This window comes from Toxorhynchites rutilus, chromosome 1, assembly GCF_029784135.1.
Source record: "Toxorhynchites rutilus septentrionalis strain SRP chromosome 1, ASM2978413v1, whole genome shotgun sequence".
NCBI classification, from domain to species: Eukaryota; Metazoa; Arthropoda; class Insecta; order Diptera; family Culicidae; genus Toxorhynchites; species Toxorhynchites rutilus.
The window spans coordinates 91217996-91235184 of NC_073744.1; the positions used below are offsets into that span (position 1 = coordinate 91217996).

The 17189-nt window shown below is 37.4% G+C and overlaps 2 protein-coding genes across 7 annotated transcripts in view; one reads left to right on the forward strand and one right to left on the reverse strand.

The window, feature by feature from the left end:
- LOC129761475 (uncharacterized) overlaps positions 1 to 17189 on the reverse strand; it is a 102381-nt gene that overhangs the window by 54849 nt on the left and 30343 nt on the right. The window contains exons 5-6 of one of the 6 annotated variants that reach the window (XR_008740451.1): positions 6344 to 6416; positions 4300 to 6248 (exon numbers count right to left, since the gene is read on the reverse strand). The exons of 3 other annotated variants lie outside the window; for them this stretch is intronic. The gene's annotated coding sequence lies outside the window, so the exon portion shown is untranslated. Of the gene's footprint in view, positions 1 to 4298; positions 6417 to 17189 lie in introns of those variants that run through there. 2 more of the 6 variants (XR_008740454.1, XR_008740450.1) reach the window with 2 other exon arrangements.
- The window catches only part of LOC129761534 (uncharacterized), a 52865-nt gene that overhangs the window by 10646 nt on the left and 25030 nt on the right, over positions 1 to 17189 (forward strand). Inside the window, exon 2 of the mRNA XM_055759261.1 lies at positions 1845 to 2342. Within this exon, the coding sequence (XP_055615236.1) occupies positions 2211 to 2342 (132 nt within the window). The 5' untranslated portion in view covers positions 1845 to 2210. The remainder of the gene's footprint in view (positions 1 to 1844; positions 2343 to 17189) is intronic.

A 17189-nucleotide genomic window follows, 5' to 3' on the forward strand; every position in this document is an offset into this window, starting at 1 on the left:
AGAGACTGTCGATTCAATTTCATACCGACTGTTATGAAAATACAGTACTTTTGGGATGCCTGGGTGCTACCTATGACGGATCGTATGCTTCTCGTATGCCTCAAGAGAGGTTGCGCCAAGCTGCTCTCTCGTTGGTAGTGCTGCTATCAGTTGCTGCGTGTAATCCTGGACAGTTCCGGCATCCCGTAGTTGTTCAATGTTGGGTTGCGACGCTCGACTGCGACGCGTATTTTTTAGTGAATACACACTGCAGCTAGGTAATAGTACGAGTCTATATTAAAGTTTGATGATGTCAGAAATGTTTTTTCGACGATGAGGTAGTGATCGATTTGGTTTTTCACGGGGCTCTGGCAACCCTATCCCAACCAATGCAAATTGAGTGTGGGTAGCATAAAACAGGGCTCGCGCTTAATGTCGTCTGTAGACGACGCTCTTAACGAAAAAGTTAAGGGGTTCACGTATTGTTTAATGTTTGGAGTCATATATGTTAATAATTGATTGCGTTGGATAGTTTTCTTTGGCAAGCGATGTTTGAGTACCCTTTCGGAAGCTTTCTTGACGATTTACAATTAAAATCACTGCTGGGGAATGGCGCGCAGCACTTCATTTTTAATTTTAGGTTATGATTTCTATGCTCATGATTTTCTATACTGGCTACAAAAAGGCGGTGATCTTAGCAATCCCTTGGTTTTCCACTCGTTGGACTGGCGATCTCTAGGTGGCTCCATGAATATCTTCGGGGGACTGCGAAGTTTATACATCGTGTCGTTCGATGCGGCATATAGGCCTAAATTTCCTCCCGTCCTTCCTGAGCGTTCATGTCGACTTCGAATTGGCATGGGTGATCCTTGTATCGGTTCACATTTTTATCTTTGCGGCTTGCTGGACCTACTCCAACTCCTTGTCTCGCCGGAGGACCATCGTGCACAGCTCTTTTAGAATCCATACATAAGCGAACAAAGCTGTTCTGAGCCGCACCTCTATGATGAATAGATGCTTAGGTCCCTTCTTTTCCAGAATACGACTAAGATCCCAAATGGGATTGGTTACCCGATCTTTCACTATGGCCACTCGTACCCATGTACCCATGCGAGTTACTGGACGAGATGCCAACAAGTACACGAAATGCCGATGGCACGTTTTGTCCAGTCATTGACCAACCCTACAACTCGGAAGTTCGGAAAATATAGCTAATTTAGAAATAGTTCAATAGATTTAAATGCAACAACAGAACGGTGTATTTTCTATCGTAATCGTCGAACTCTTGCTACCTTACCGTTATGGTAATATCAAGTGTGTGAATATGACTCCACCATTACCAACGAATTATATTATAGTGCAAATGAAAATAATGTTTATTTCAATTAAAATAGCGCAAATAATGTTTATTTGAATTTAAATTAGATATTCCCCATAGTGCTTCAGTCGTATGTCACACAGCGCGTTTGATACCGTCGAATACCATTGACAAATTCGACAACCTTGTCCAAAAACATACGTTCAATTAGTGTTTTTTTTTTCAATTGGAGTGGACTCACACAGATTTTCACATTCAGCATTTTAGAATCGATAGGTGTTCGAAATGAAGGTAACGCGCTAATGAAAAATCGCACATAAAATAATTAAGAAGCAGTCGGCAAGCGTGCTACACGATATAAAAAAACATTCACAACATTTTGAAGTTAATGACTGGAACAGGAACTTCCTCGCTTTTCTGTAAATTGTATTACTGATAGCAGTTGAAACATCGGCTTGTTTTAAACCTTGATATCATATTTGCGCTGGCGGCGGAAAAGTATTTAATACAATAGTTGAAGACAGGTCTCACCTATTCAATATATTAGGTTGAATCAAATGGAAAACCTGAAAACTTGAAAACCTGACCACCCATTCCTGTTCCAAAAGAGACGATAGTAAATTGAACGATCGGATTGAATGTAATTATGACCTTTGTTACTAAAAACAGGACGTTGGAAGTATAAGAAAAATAAGTGATAAGTGGGTATATAGTATAATCTTCAGTTTCAGTCTACAATGACATAAATATGTGAAAGTCAAAATTATCACAAAATATATCACTAAAACACACAAGAAAAGAGTTATTTTGAATAATCAGTGAATGATTGAATAAAAAAAATGAATGAAAGTGATTGATGTAGTGATTCATTGAAACAAATAAGTTCGTATAGAGTTGAAAATAGCTTGTCGATATGAAGTTGTTCTACGATAGTAAGGCGAAATCGACGAATAGTTGTATTTGGACGTTTACAAGGCCGGCAAACGATATGACGAGAAGTTCGTTTGTGTTCATAGCACTGCTGATCCTGGCCACCGTTAACAAGGTAAGAATAAATTTACTTTAATTTGAATCATATCATAAACCAGGTTATTTTGGCCCAATATTATATGCAATAATACATGAAATTTAATTTCATTCAACAAATCTAAAACCATATACAGATTCCCATATAGATGTCGTATAGTATTTCATCTCATAATTCTCAGTGAACCGTTTAAAAGGAAATTGTATTTTTCTGACCTGTAATAAATATTCGTAAAATATCTGTGACGATATTTGTTACTAATTTTCAATACTCAAATAGTTTCTACTGACTCCATTACTCAATCTAATGATCGCAGTTACTTATACATTTAGTTTCGTTTTTTCATCGTGTCATTTAACACTTTTGCAGAAATAAATAAATTCACGATTCACGTCTATCCTGAGTCTTGATTCTGGCCAATTAGATGCACTATAGAAAAAAAGATCGTTCATTTGATTAATCATTTATATAGTTTCATGTTTTGTTGCACGTCTCGCTTGTCGTTCCATCTTATAGCTAGTATTCTATTGCAGTTTCCCATTATACATTCTTTCCTATTTAGTTTTGTTTTCCTTATTTATTGCGGCATATTTTTTCCTATTCGAACGAACTGTTCTACTAACAACTAAAAATGCAAACAGTTTAGACGAAAAGTACCAGTTCTCTAAGTATAAACTATGTTCTTTATGTAACACTGATTGTGCAGATGTTGTCAGAGAACATTTCATGATGTACAGTCACCAAGATTTATTTTATCACTACTTGTGTATATTTTCAATTCATAGCAATAGCCAGAGACTGTTTCACATAACGTATGGAATTTTATACCGAGTCTTAAATTGCTTATAAGATAAGTGTCCCTTAAATTTCATCAGTAATTCATCGATAGCAATGTCCTCTTTTATTATATACACTTCTCTAAATGTTCGATTGAAAAAAAACTGTCAGTTTTTATTTTACGTAGTTTATCTGTGTTGTCAGTGGCTTCGTTATCAGCAAAAGGCAGAATTCTTGTTATCTGCATATATCTTCTGATAAGCTTCGTTTTCGCAAATATTTCAATAATGGCTCTGCTCAGGCCAGGTAAAACAAAACACATTGAAAACTCATCTCATAACGATTAAAAAAAAATCACAACATCGCGCAACAAACTACAAAAACACAATTCACTAATGAAACACTAAGCATCTGCATAGATAACCGCAAAAATTTCTACAAAAAAGGGAGAATTATTGTGAATTACAGTTGCCACCTGCCTCTTTATTACTCGCAGACAATGACATGAAAGCAATTTGTTTATTGAACAAAAAGGTTTGAAGCTATCATATCGATAATCAACTTACCTTTGAGCAAAGACAAAAAACAACAAGCAATCACAATCGAAATGACAATAGTTCTTAGATGGACAGAAACAATATTGCCATAATATTCAAAAGCTCAATTGTTATAGCGAAACTTCGAGTAGAAGCTAGATCAGAAGAACAATCCCTATAAACTATACCATTGAAATGACCATAGGAAAAAACCATATAAATACTTGGATTGTCGAAATATGAATGAAAATTATTACTTGGTGTTATCCAAATACTTTGAACACCTATTTCTCACCCTAACTTAAATATTTTTTTATAATTTTCCAAAGTATTTCCACTTAAACTTTATCAATAATATAAAATCACTATCACACACAATTTTGTTTCGCCTCAAGGAAATGAAGCCACTTTTGCATATGTCGATTAGGTATACATCTCGGAGGTAAATCGTGCTAATTTCAAACCCGATCGTGTTCCGGAATAAGGGTGATTATTAGTTTTTTTCAATCTTTTCGGTATTCCAGTCAATAAACGTAAAAATAGGTAATTAGTAGACCATTTTGCAATTTCAGTATCGTTGATTTATTTTTTAGAAAAAAAAACAAAGAATGACATTTTTTCATAAATGGGTACTTATAGAATATGACGTAAAAAATCCATTTCATGGTTTAGTAAACTAACTGACAACCCTTTGACATACTCTCCACGAGGTTCCGGAGGTGTTGGGGGTCCAGCTCGTCCCAAGCCTTCTTCAACGCAGCAAAAAAATGTTTTTCCCCTGTTGGGTGTGAACCACTGCGTTCATTATTTTGAACTATTGTTGTATACCCCTTTTTATACTATACTTCAAGCTTATCTACTACTTATTGATGAAGGAGTAGACTGAAAGCTATTGCTATTGAAAGCTAGGTGCCAATCAGGAATAATCTGTTTGATAAAATTTATAATTTTGATCGGCGACGCAGACCAAATATCCTTTAGCTCCAGAATAGCATTATCAAGCTGTTGAAGCCTGCGTCTAGTTAGAGCTCCGCAGTTACAGAGCAAATGTTCCGAGGTTTCGCTTTCGGCATTTCAGCGACAAAAATAGTTTTGCTTGTTCGTAACATTAGATTTGTCCACCTTGGTGTTCAAAGCCGCTCATAAATTTTCAATAGAATTAACAAAAATCAATTGGCAGTCATAATACCGTTGACCAACGAACTTATTGGGGAATTTTTATTTCTTTTTTATTTTAACATTCTTCTGGGACACTCTTCCGATCAACCAAGATATAAAATTCCTGCCCAGTAATTTAATCGAAAACATTTAGTCAGTATATTTCGTCCTTCTTTTTCTTTTTTCTCTTCCTTCTTCTTATATATAATAGTACTAACATTCCTAGATGAACTTCGTCGTCTCAACGTAGTATCACTTGCGTCATTTATTGAAACTTAGTCCAGATTTCTATGCCCAACAAAACGCCTCGACTATATTCTGAGTGACAAGCTTTAGAATTTTTTTTCTCTCTATTATAGTGACTTTCAACACTTTTGGTTTTTTCGTCACTGTTACTTCCGTTTTGGAAGAATGTCGGGAGTGACAATTGAACTCATGACCCTTAGCGTGAGAGATATGGATGTTACCACTATGCCAGATCGCCTCCACAGCTTAAGAATCAGTGACCACAGTGCAACTTGAATAAAACTTCGGGTGATCGAATCCGAACCTCCGGCATGATATGTGTGACTCTAACCCTTCGGGTACAGCATTTCGTGGTCCATGACGACGTAATAATGTTTTGTTAACACATTTTCGCACAACTTCCTCGAGCACATCTTTACCTCCAAATTCTGCTTTGCATTCCGGCTCGGCTCAACCTGACCATTAAAACTTCTTAATCCAGTCCCTTTCATCGCTTTTTGTACGCAGGATTGTGATACATCCGGTTCGATGGTCGATGGAAACAGGTTCGACGGTCGGACTTTCCCCGAACAGTCTCAGAACGTCACACACCGTGGATTTCGGAAATTACAAATGTTTACCCAGCTCTCGGGTGGGTAATCCGGGATTATCGTATCTAGTATGGAGGATCGAATTGCGACGCGCTTGCTCCGGTGAAGATTTGATATAAGCGAATTAAATTATCTCGACAACCAATGCCTACTAGTGTTATATACACCCTTAACATGATTAAATGAAATTTTGAAAACAAAAAAAAACTTTACTCAAAAAAGTCTTAATGGTAGCGTTTTGAATGTGTTCAAATTTTTTCGTGTTCAAGCCTTGGTCCTTATTGGAGAACAACTGTAGCAATAGATTTTTACAATCTTCTATTGATCCCAACTTTTTATCCCTCAGGAAATTTTACAATGTTAGAAAAAGGTGGTAATCGCTTGGTGCCAGGTCCGGTCTATATGTTGGATGCATTAAACAGTCCCAATCGAGCTCTCGAAGTTGTTTGGGCATGCGTTGTCCTGATGGAACACAACACCTCCTATGTTGGCCAATTCTGGACGTTTCTGGTCAATAGCTAGACTCAAACGGTCCATTTGTTGACCGTAGAGATCTGTTACCGTATCGGCAGCATTAACACCATTCATCATTTCAGCGGCCTGGCTTGCATTTTCACCTTCATAAAAGAAAAAGTGTAAAATGTACCGAATATATCTTTGTTGACTTCCATTGTTAACACCCATTTGAGGAGTGCGAAGTATTATGACTCACGATTTCGGTTTGGATAGGATGACAAAACGTACCGTTTTGAAAGGGACAGTACCGTTTTTTGACCATTGTGGATCTTGTTATCAATTTGTATCGTATTTTGGGTATAAAGAACAAATATTTGTAATAATGCCCTGTTGTACTACAATTTATTTAGAGACTCGTGCTTTAAATTTCTTCTCACCAGAGATTAGTTAGTCACCTTTCGAACATTCAATCGCCTCGTTTAAAGAGATGATGAATCTGTCATTAAAGTTACTTTGATGATTTTATTAAAATTTCTTAACATAAAAGGGAAGAAGTATTTTGGAGTATTTTTGAGGTGCAAAGTGTTCTTAAGAAATATAGATGAACGTATCGAAGAAAAGACCGCGTTGTTGACGCTGGACTACGCAATTATTTTATTCAATTCTCTTGTTCACCACTTTGGCTGGACATGGGGAAGAAAGGCCGGGAACATGCCGTCTTGAGATTTATTTTTCAATCACCGTAATAGTTTGGTCCGGTAAACATCAGGGCTTCGTCATAACCGTCTTTTATAAACAATCAATGATAGCGAAACAAAGAGACTTCAGTCGACATTTTGACATTCCCCGAACCGGTCCCGATTCTTAAACCAATTCTACCGGGATTTAACTGTGGGCCTGATTCTCGAATACACTACGAATACACTTCACGATGGAAACGGAATGAAACGTATCCGCGATGACAACGGTACGGTGTCGACATCTGGATACGAGATTAGTTTCCCACTAAACTTATCATTATAATATCAAATTATCTTCAGATGAAATTTTTGTATGAGATTATTATATCACACGAAGAAAACAATGTTTTCCACTCACATTGAATACCAATTTGATACGAAGAAGTTAATTTTCATTAATGGTTTTTTATTTGAAAAGTGCTCATTCTGCCTGAAAACTCATTATTATCTTCGACGCTTCACTAACTCGTAAAACGTAGTTCAATGGCGTGCCGTTTATTTCGTTCCCACCGTGAAGTGTATTCGAGATCAGGCCCTGTGTATTTTTCACATTTTTGATTTTTGAATTAGCAGCTCCGCGAAGCTTATGCGATTGAATTGGTAAAATGAAATCGAACATTTCTTAATAGATAGGAAAGATGGAATCAATTGATAGGAAATATTTCTACGCATCAATCACAATGCACAAAATGCATGAGATAAACAATTACATTACTGTGAAATGTCAAGCGTTATCTAAACGTCCTAGCTGCCAAAATGTGTTTCCCTAACTTGGACTTCAAAATATATGGGAGGAATCCACTATCCAAATAATGCAAGCTGCGAGTACTTTTGTACTCGATTGTCTTTGTGCAGACCGGAATGTGTTGTCCTAACATGGACTACAAAAGCGGGTACGAACACAACGCTTTGGCTCGGTTATTAAGACTGCCTTGGAAGAGATATGCCTTCATATCTTCTGCTCACTGAATTTCCACGCATACCATTTAATGATTAGGCAAAATAATGATAGCCATTGGCTGCGATAACGTCAATTGATTCAACAATATGCGGTGGAAGTGCATGTAAAAATCGAAATTGAATTCCTGAAAAAATGATCGTTTAACAATTCTTTAGTTCGCATATTTTGGTAGTCCTAAGCATCATATCAAACGTAAAAGGACTGTCATCAAATTACTTGTAACGAAGAACATAACCTTTTACAACGCATGGCATCTCTTTACTTATAAAGCACATATGTTGAATTCAATGGAATTCGAATATTGTTTCATTCAATCAATAATTTAATCAACACAAACAAATGCTTACTAAGCCAACGGTAGTCCCACGTCAATCTTGCGGTTTTATCATATTTATAATCCACCTTTTTTTGGGTATTACGCATCCCGTTTTCATTCCTGAACTATTTGGTCGGCCTAGGTTTGTATGAGTAATTTATATAATCCAATTTAGCTTCAATGTGTGCTCCCATGGCCGAGTGGTAAGCGTCACACCTAACCTGCCGGGGGTTCGGGTTTGATTTCCGTTCTGGTCGGGGGAATTTTTCGCCATAGAAATTTCCTCCGACTTGCACTGTGATCACGCGTATTCTAGAGTTTTGGCATAGAAATCTCAACTAAATACTTATGAAAATGACGCAGGTAATACTACGCGTTGAGACGACGAAATTTCTCTAGGAACGTTCGTGCCATTTAAGAAGAAGAAGAATTTAGCTTCAATGCGGATCCTGTACTTCTGCGGATGGTTGGATCCACTCGCGAGTATAACAAATTTAACAACTACAAATCTTTATAATCAACTGGTTGAACCAATTGATCTAGCGTTTGGAGAATATGTTCAAAGGTTCCTAACAGCGAATGCAGTTCTGAAACATTTGGTAAATTGAAAAGTATCTGCACATTTCTATGATTGAGCATTTTATTGTCATTTATACATTCTTGAATAAAAGTTTTTTTTTTTGATCACCTGAAACATAATTACTCCTTAATATGACGCCGAATTTTTTGAGAAACAAACTATGTCTAAATGTTGATCTAAGTATCGTATCACACAAGTTGTATTTTCAAGCCATTCCATAGAATATGCAAAAATTATTATTATATCAAGGTGCTCAATTTAGAAATACAATCATAACCGCTTTAGCACTTCTCCTATGGCCACTGAAATTATTGTGAAAAATGTAATAACTTTATCGATCAAACCGCTCCTGTTTTCAATTTCCAAATCAAGCAAGACCAATTTTCTGTTAAAATCAGACCATTTCTAAACGATGATGAAAGTAGACAGCTTTGACTTGCCTTGCACGGGATAAACTCTGATCATCAGACTCATGACACACACAAAAAGTTTCGGTAAAAGTGTTATCAAGCTCGCATCAAAACTTAGTTTTGCTCCGTCTCTTCAAATACTCCGTTGCACAGTCGACTTTATTAGCGGATGCATTCAAAGCTGCTGAGCAAGCGTAACAGATATGCGCACATTTTGAGTTCTCGCAATTCACTTTCGTTTAGACTGAAGAAACAATAAGGGGTATATGAAATATGGATATATTCTACATACACCAGTGAATAAGTACATAAATTTACATTTAATGCGACACGTTCAATTGGAAATTTTTACCTCTAATTGGACATTTTTGTAAACATCGAGTACGGGGCCCAACATTGAAAGACGCCACCAGACGTCGACACTGTACCACTCTGGTGGTGCCTCGGCATGTCGCATTAATTGTAAATTACTGTACACCCGTTGTTTGTTGTGTACGAACCGTGAAGTATTCTCTTGACCTATTATGGAACAATCAGAAACTTTTTTGTCCTCGAAATACTTCCTACGAATCAGAGTCAGAGTTATTCGAAATGTTGAGCATCCCAGAATTCAGATTACGAATCAGGATATTATTTCATTCTTAGAAGCCACGTTCCCCTATTTCATTAGACATTTCCTGTATCACCGAATATTCTTGTGGGCATAAATATAAAGATTTTGTAATCCAAATGCCCTGGGGCGATCGAAACGGTAACCGATGGTCAGCGGCGTTTCGTGCAGCGCCAAACTCTGCCCTGTTATTCACGTTCGTATATACGTTAAGCTTATAAGGCACAACGACAGCGACGGCCTCCACTCACCTTGGGACGGTGACGTAATTAGCGTTGAATATGCTGTTGTGAGCAGAGTGAATAGGTATACTCAACCGAACTCCAAGCTAAAGTTTGCGTAGATGTGCAGTTCAACAGTTAAAATGTGGGTTCGCCACTCCTACATGTGTACACGGTTGATTGAATGTATGGGAATGTGTAGTCAAGTTCAGTTTGAATAAATCGTAGGATTGAAACCGGTTCGAAGTCTGGGGTGAGATAAAAAAGCTGAACATGTAATTTATGCAAATAACCGAAATTTTGCATTCTTTACTTACGTAAAAAGGAAAATGATTTGACATTTAGGCGTGATCGTATTAATTAACGTTGTTACCGCACTGGTTTTTGGTTAGCTCCAATACATACCCTCTTTTTTTCAAAATCAACCGGACAGAGATCTAATTAAAATTTTGTATAATATGAATTTGATTTAATGTACACATATTGTGATGCATTGAAAACCGGAAGATGATAACTTGAACTACTAAAAAATATTGGCATATCATAGCATGAAAAATTACCGTTCATATAGAATGAGAAGGAATTCATGTAAGTTATGAATCACAAAATTCCACAAAATTATGTTATATTCATTCAAAATTTGTAATTTTCCTCATTGTATCGGGATTTGAGATCCAGATACTGTTTTGTTCATAATTTGGATTCCGGACACATTTTGTCAACTGCATTTCACTGTTCTTCTATAATAATCTTAAACTGTCCGGATATAGAATCGTCTTCTGGTTGTGCTTCTCATTCCGGGGTTGGGTTTGAAAAAAAACATGTATTTCGATGTTTCGGCATTTTTTGCAAACATTTGGATACAATGCATGGCACTACACCAAATTGATAAAATAGTAACTATCAGTCACATTAATTCAACCTGCAAAAGATGTTATAGTATTGGTATGATATTGAATATAATGAAAAAGTATCCGGATTAAAAAGCCGTCCGGATTCAATAGCATTACGGTACCAAGTTGCTTTTTTATACGTAAAAGCCAATGAGTTACATAAAGAGGTGGAGCAGTAGGCGAAGTGTATCTGTATTGGCAAACAAAATATCGTGTCGTAATTATTTGCATTCAATATGGAATGTATATGGAAGAAACAAAACAATGTTGAAAGTACTCACGGTTGCATGATAATTTGAGCCAAAATTCTCATGAAATCATTCAACTGGTTGTTTTTTAACAGATGACAATTATAACGTGGCTTATTTCGATTATTCATGTGGTAAAAAGGTCCAGAGAGCAGTCGTATGTTTAGTTCTCGGAAAAAGTATCATTTTCGGTGAAATTTTGATTAATTAGCGATTATTATCTTACAACATACACACCGACACTGAGAACCTTCGAAAAATCAACTTCATAACGGTAAAATAATGAAACTTCGTTTGTTTCTATGAACGTGAGGGAGTGAAAATGCCGCATGGAAATATCACTTTTACCTGTCTTTTTCGACGTGATTTCACAAATATTCACTCCACGCTATCACATTAGCCTCGAAGTCAACAGGAGCTTTACAAAAATGAACGTTTTTAATTGATAAATTTCCTCCTGAAAATAGCATTGTCACATGGATGCGGTGGGCAATCAAAGATAAACACAACGACCGACGTCACTATTCGCGAAATAGTTATGGCAGCGCATGCTATATCGCTCGAAACTCGACCATCTTCATTACCTTTTTTCCAGGACATTGCGTAAAAGCAAAGACGATTTTTGTCATGCGCTTTGAAAACTTAACAGAACAAAAACAAATACAAGAACAAATACGAATTTAATAGTAACCGGTAATAAATATGATGAGGGAGTATTCTTATTTAGACCCCTACATACCAATTTTGATGGGAGAAAGGGAATGATTTCAGAAGTGGATAATTGAGACGCAAATATGCACTGAAATGCATAGAAACCATCGAAAAAAACTAAATGGACGATAACTTCGTCAAATATCCTTCTTTTCATATACCGCACAAAAAAAAATCGCACAAAAAAAAACCGCACAAGAACAGAAAACCGCACAAAAACAGGTTTTAATGTACTATATTCAATCTATCTTCCAGTTCCGTATTGGATTCGGAACAATTAATTCCAGTGAGCTTCCGAACCCCGGAATATTTATAAGATTCGCTAATGCAAATAGGGCCAGATATGATATCGTCCATGTAGAATGTATGATGACTTCTTCGTGGGCTCTACAGTAAACTCAATGCTGGACAAAATTCCAGTTCCCTGTGCAGTATTCCCGCCAATTTACAATCGGTGGAAGCGTACCTATTCGAATATATCTCAGAATCTGCTTGATATAGATTAGTACCATTTATATTTCTTGGGAACATCTCTACGATTTCTCGGATATCATCGACATCAGAACCTATCGTGGTGCTAACATCGATTAAGACCTCTACCTGGTAATGGTTACTACACCCAAAGTTAATTTTTGGCACATGTTCTGGCATCCCGATTTATTACATTAAATGAGCTAAAAGATAACATAAAATGTTCTACTCCCCAATACATGTATATCATTTGTATAATATATATGCTAGAGCCAATATGAGGGAGCGAAAAAGGAGACACATTGAAATGAAAGCATATGAAAGCTTTTCGTATAGTTTGCCAAATACACGGCCCGGACAGAGAAAGATATATTCTCGTTCATGTTCTTCTTTATCGTCTTAGAAAACAGCTTCCAACTTTATTTTATGATGAGTTGTAATCAGAGCTGCGATTTGTCGTGAGAATCAAGTGACAAATTTTGTGCTACGATTATCTTTGGTGACCATCCCAAAGCCAGTCCAATAGTGTGAGAAGAGTATTATCACAACACTAACACATGGTGAGCTTCTACTTGACAGTAGAAATCCGAGCTCCTTGGTGAGTGTCCTGTCGCTGAAATGTCAGAATAGTGCGACACTATTGGAGATGGAGCTGCTTTATCGTTATAGAGAATCGCGGATGTTCTTCAAGAAACTAAACGCCTCGCACAAAGGTTTTGTGCCGCGGGCCGAAATATGCAAGAACAAGGAAGGAGGCATTTTGAAGAATAAACAGGAGGTAATCGAAAGGTAGAGGTAGCACTACGATGAACACAGTGCATAGACAGGAGACCAAGACGGCGTTGAGGAGAATTACACCGGTACAGTGAACAACGACGACGTACCACCTTCGACGATGTGGAGTGGAAGCACGGGGTAATCTATCCCATATATAAATAATGTGACAATCTGGATTCTGGGAGCTATCATACCCTCACAACCCTGAATGGTGCCTACAAAATTCTGTCTCAGATCCTGTTTCGTCGTCCATCACCAATAGTAAGTAGATTTGTGGGAAGTTATCAGGCCGGATTCATTCCCAGTTGCTCAGCAACGAACCTGATTTTTAAATTGCGGAAGGTCCTCCAAAAATGCCGCGAATATCAGGTCCCTACACCCCAAATCTTCGTAGATTTAGAGGCCGCATATGATACAATCGACCGACAACAGCTATGGAGAACGATGAACGGTGTGTGGTGCAGCGGATCTTAGACGATCTGTCGGAATCGTTTGAGATTCACAGGACTCTCCTGTCTGCTCTTCAACGTGGCGCTGTAAGGTGTTATGCAGAGAGCGAGGTTCAACATGCGGGGCATGATTTTCAACAAGTCTAGTCAGTTTATCTGCTTCGCCGTCGACGTGGGCATAATTGGAAGAACACATGCAACGGTAGCGGACTCGTATAGCCGACTGAAACACGAAGCAGGGCTGATTGGGCTTGGAATCAATGCGTCTAAGACTAAATACATGCTAGCAGGAGGGATTTATTGGGACAGAATTTTTCTTGGTACATTCAACATTGATTTCTAGCACATGTTTGGACATCCCGATTTATTACATTAAATGAGCATAAAAATAACATAAAATGCCTTACTCCCCAATACCTGTATATCATTTGTACAATATAAATGCTATTTCACGAAAGCACGTATTAAAGCTTCCCGTATAGTTTGCCAAATAAACGGCCCAGACAGAAAAAAGTCACAGGAGAGTTGTGTCCTAGACACGACCGCATAGTTGACGTAGGATTCCGCCAGGCTATCTGTTGATTTTGGATATGTTTGAAGAATTACATCGTTAAACTCTTTGATAATGATTTGATGGCTCTGAAAAGGCCCGTTTTGTTTGGTTTTCGGGTATTGATTGTTCACTCCACCAGTGTTTACCAAGTGATGATGACAGAAGGATGGTAAATAATCGTTGGATGATGCGTATCAGATAAAAGATACCGAAGTGGAACGAGATATGATGAAAACCACCCTCTGTGATCCTAGACGAGATGCCTCCTGTGTTATGTATGGATGAAATAAAGAGAAGAAACTCATCAATGTAATATAAGATAATTTCCAATACCGAACACAATTATCAATTTTTCTCATCAGCAAAACATGTTACTTTGATATCGAAAAAACACATTTGAAATGGAAAAGGTGATTTTGTTTTATAATTTTTCCTTTCGGAGTGTTTATTCAACCCAATGCGAATTTTAATTGGACTAACAACAACTAATACTATATGTTGAGCATATGGGAAATCACTTTTTCTAATATTTCTCACTTTTCCAATTTTTTTTTCGCCGTATAATCTTTCCTTGGGTGAAAATGAACACAACAAAACAGACAGCTTGAACCAAATACCTGTTCTCGAGCGGGAAAACACCTTAGTGTTTATTTCTGAAAATTGAAATAAATCGTTTCATATATCAAGTCATTTTTAACACAACTACTACCATATACAATTTTACACTTACACTTGTGCTAAATTTTTCACAATACACGATCGGTCATTGATATGAAATTTCACAAAGCAACCAACATTAAAGTTCCAAATTGAAATATTATTTGCTGGAATTAATCTTATCAATCACCTTACTTGGAATATAAAAATGCCCCCGACCTGCATATATTTGTGATCCCGATTTTCCTCGGGCACCTTTGCACAGCGCCCCGAGCGGCCTCACGGCATTCTTATGTTCTAAAATACAAAAAACACAACTTCTTGGTTTTCAGGAGACACCACCGTTCTCCTGCGTGGCTCACGATCGACTCCCTTTTCTTTATTTTACTTCTCTTCACGATAACATTAATGTCTTAATATCTACCGACAAACTCTAGGTAGAGTTTTCCTATTCTGCTACCTCCGTTCTATTTATTTATTTACTGCTGCCTGTCGTATTCATGGAATTTTCCATCTGTATGGAAAATTCCGGCATTCTTATGTTGCTCATTCTTATTGTAGAATCCTTTATTGGATTCTCATATTGTCTGGTTAGAAAAATGTCTGATGAGATGAGAATTAATTTAAAGGGGCGCTGCATCTCCCCCTACTCAATGAGTTTTAGGGGAAACTAGAAGAGTTTTCCCTAAAATTGGTTCGTAAGGCTAGTTCTCCTATATACTTGCTTATATTTTGTTTTCATCTTTTTGTTTAGGTTTTATCTTAATTGTTCAATTTCATGAATGTTTGCTAATGTAATTAAACTTGTTAATGTTTCTTGCATTTTGACGTAGGACTACGTCTTTCATTTCTATACCGGGGTGTAAAATCAAAGTTTCGAAAACGAAAGCGTTACGCCGGAGACCGAGATTTTGAGCGTTAATAGCTCCTAAACAACTGAACGAAATGGTATGATAAACACTTCATTCGAAAGATAAAATGTCTACGCGTTATATACTTGTTACTTTTTGATCCAAAAACTTGTTTCAATAGTCTTAAAATTGCTTTCAAAACAGGCTATTGAAATCACCAATCGGTATATAAGCGAGCGGCGCTCGGAAATCCACTCAGTTCTAATTGAACAGCGATTGGAGCATGTTGTCGCTGTTGCGGTGAAGCTCTTTATTTATCATGAAAGCGCGGATGAGCGGTGTCACCAAGAGCCTGTTTGTGCACCCTAGGCCAGAAGGGAATCTATCAGGAGGAGAGTGATGCCACAAACGGTTCCCTGGGAAGACATCGCTACACACACATACACGCGCGGCTATTAACAGGTGGTTATCGAGTTGGCATTAACCACTGGTGGGCTTCCAGTATCGAGGAAAATGTGGAAATATCTAATCGTTACTGAAAATAATCTGCCAGTTCCTCTGGGAATTTTTAAAATATATTCATGTGAAAGAGTTTAATTGAATGTTTTCTATCCATGTTACACTGTGACCAAATATGTTTCAATCAAGTGCTATTAACAGGTGGTTATCGAGTTGACATTAACCACTGGTGGGCTTCCAGTATCGAGGAAAATGTGGAAATATCTAATCGTTACTGAAAATAATCTGCCAGTTCCTCTGGGAATTTTCAAAATATATTCATGTGAAAGAGTTTAATTGAATGTTTTCTATCCATGTTACACTGTGACCAAATATGTTTCAATCAAGTGCTATTAATAGGTGGTTATCGAGTTGGCATTAACCACTGGTGGGCTTCCAGTATCGAGGAAAATGTGGAAATATCTAATCGTTACTGAAAATAATCTGCCAGTTCCTCTGGGAATTTTCAAAATATATTCATGTGAAAGAGTTTAATTGAATGTTTTCTATCCATGTTACACTGTGACCAAATATGTTTCAATCAAGTGCTATTAATAGGTGGTTATCGAGTTGGCATTAACCACTGGTGGGCTTCCAGTATCGAGGAAAATGTGGAAATATCTAATCGTTACTGAAAATAATCTGCCAGTTCCTTTGGGAATTTTCAAAATATATTCATGTGAAAGAGTTCAATTGAATGTTTTCTATCCATGTAACACTGTGACCAAATACATTTGGTTTTGTGGTTTTTCAATCAATCGCAATTAACAGGATAGCTTCAGAAGATTATTCTTCCCCATCAGTAGGATATTTCCATATCCAATATTGTATGCGCCCGCAATCGATTATTGCTCAGTCGCCGAAAGTTCCGAGCTCAGAGAGTTCATTCCCCTCTAGTTTGCCTTCCAAATTGCCATCGTAAACCACACCTTCTCTCGATTCAATCACACACAAAAAGCATACTTAAGCGATATTCTGGTGGTGAGACACATTCATTTTTCGTGAGGACATCGACAAGACAACATCGTTGCCTAACGTGCTGGAGGAGGTGGACGGCGAAGGATCGACACATACACGCGCAGAACTCTTTCCGTTAGGATGCCATTCAGCATCGAGAAAGTTCCGGAAAGATCTAATCATTGCTGGAAAATAATCT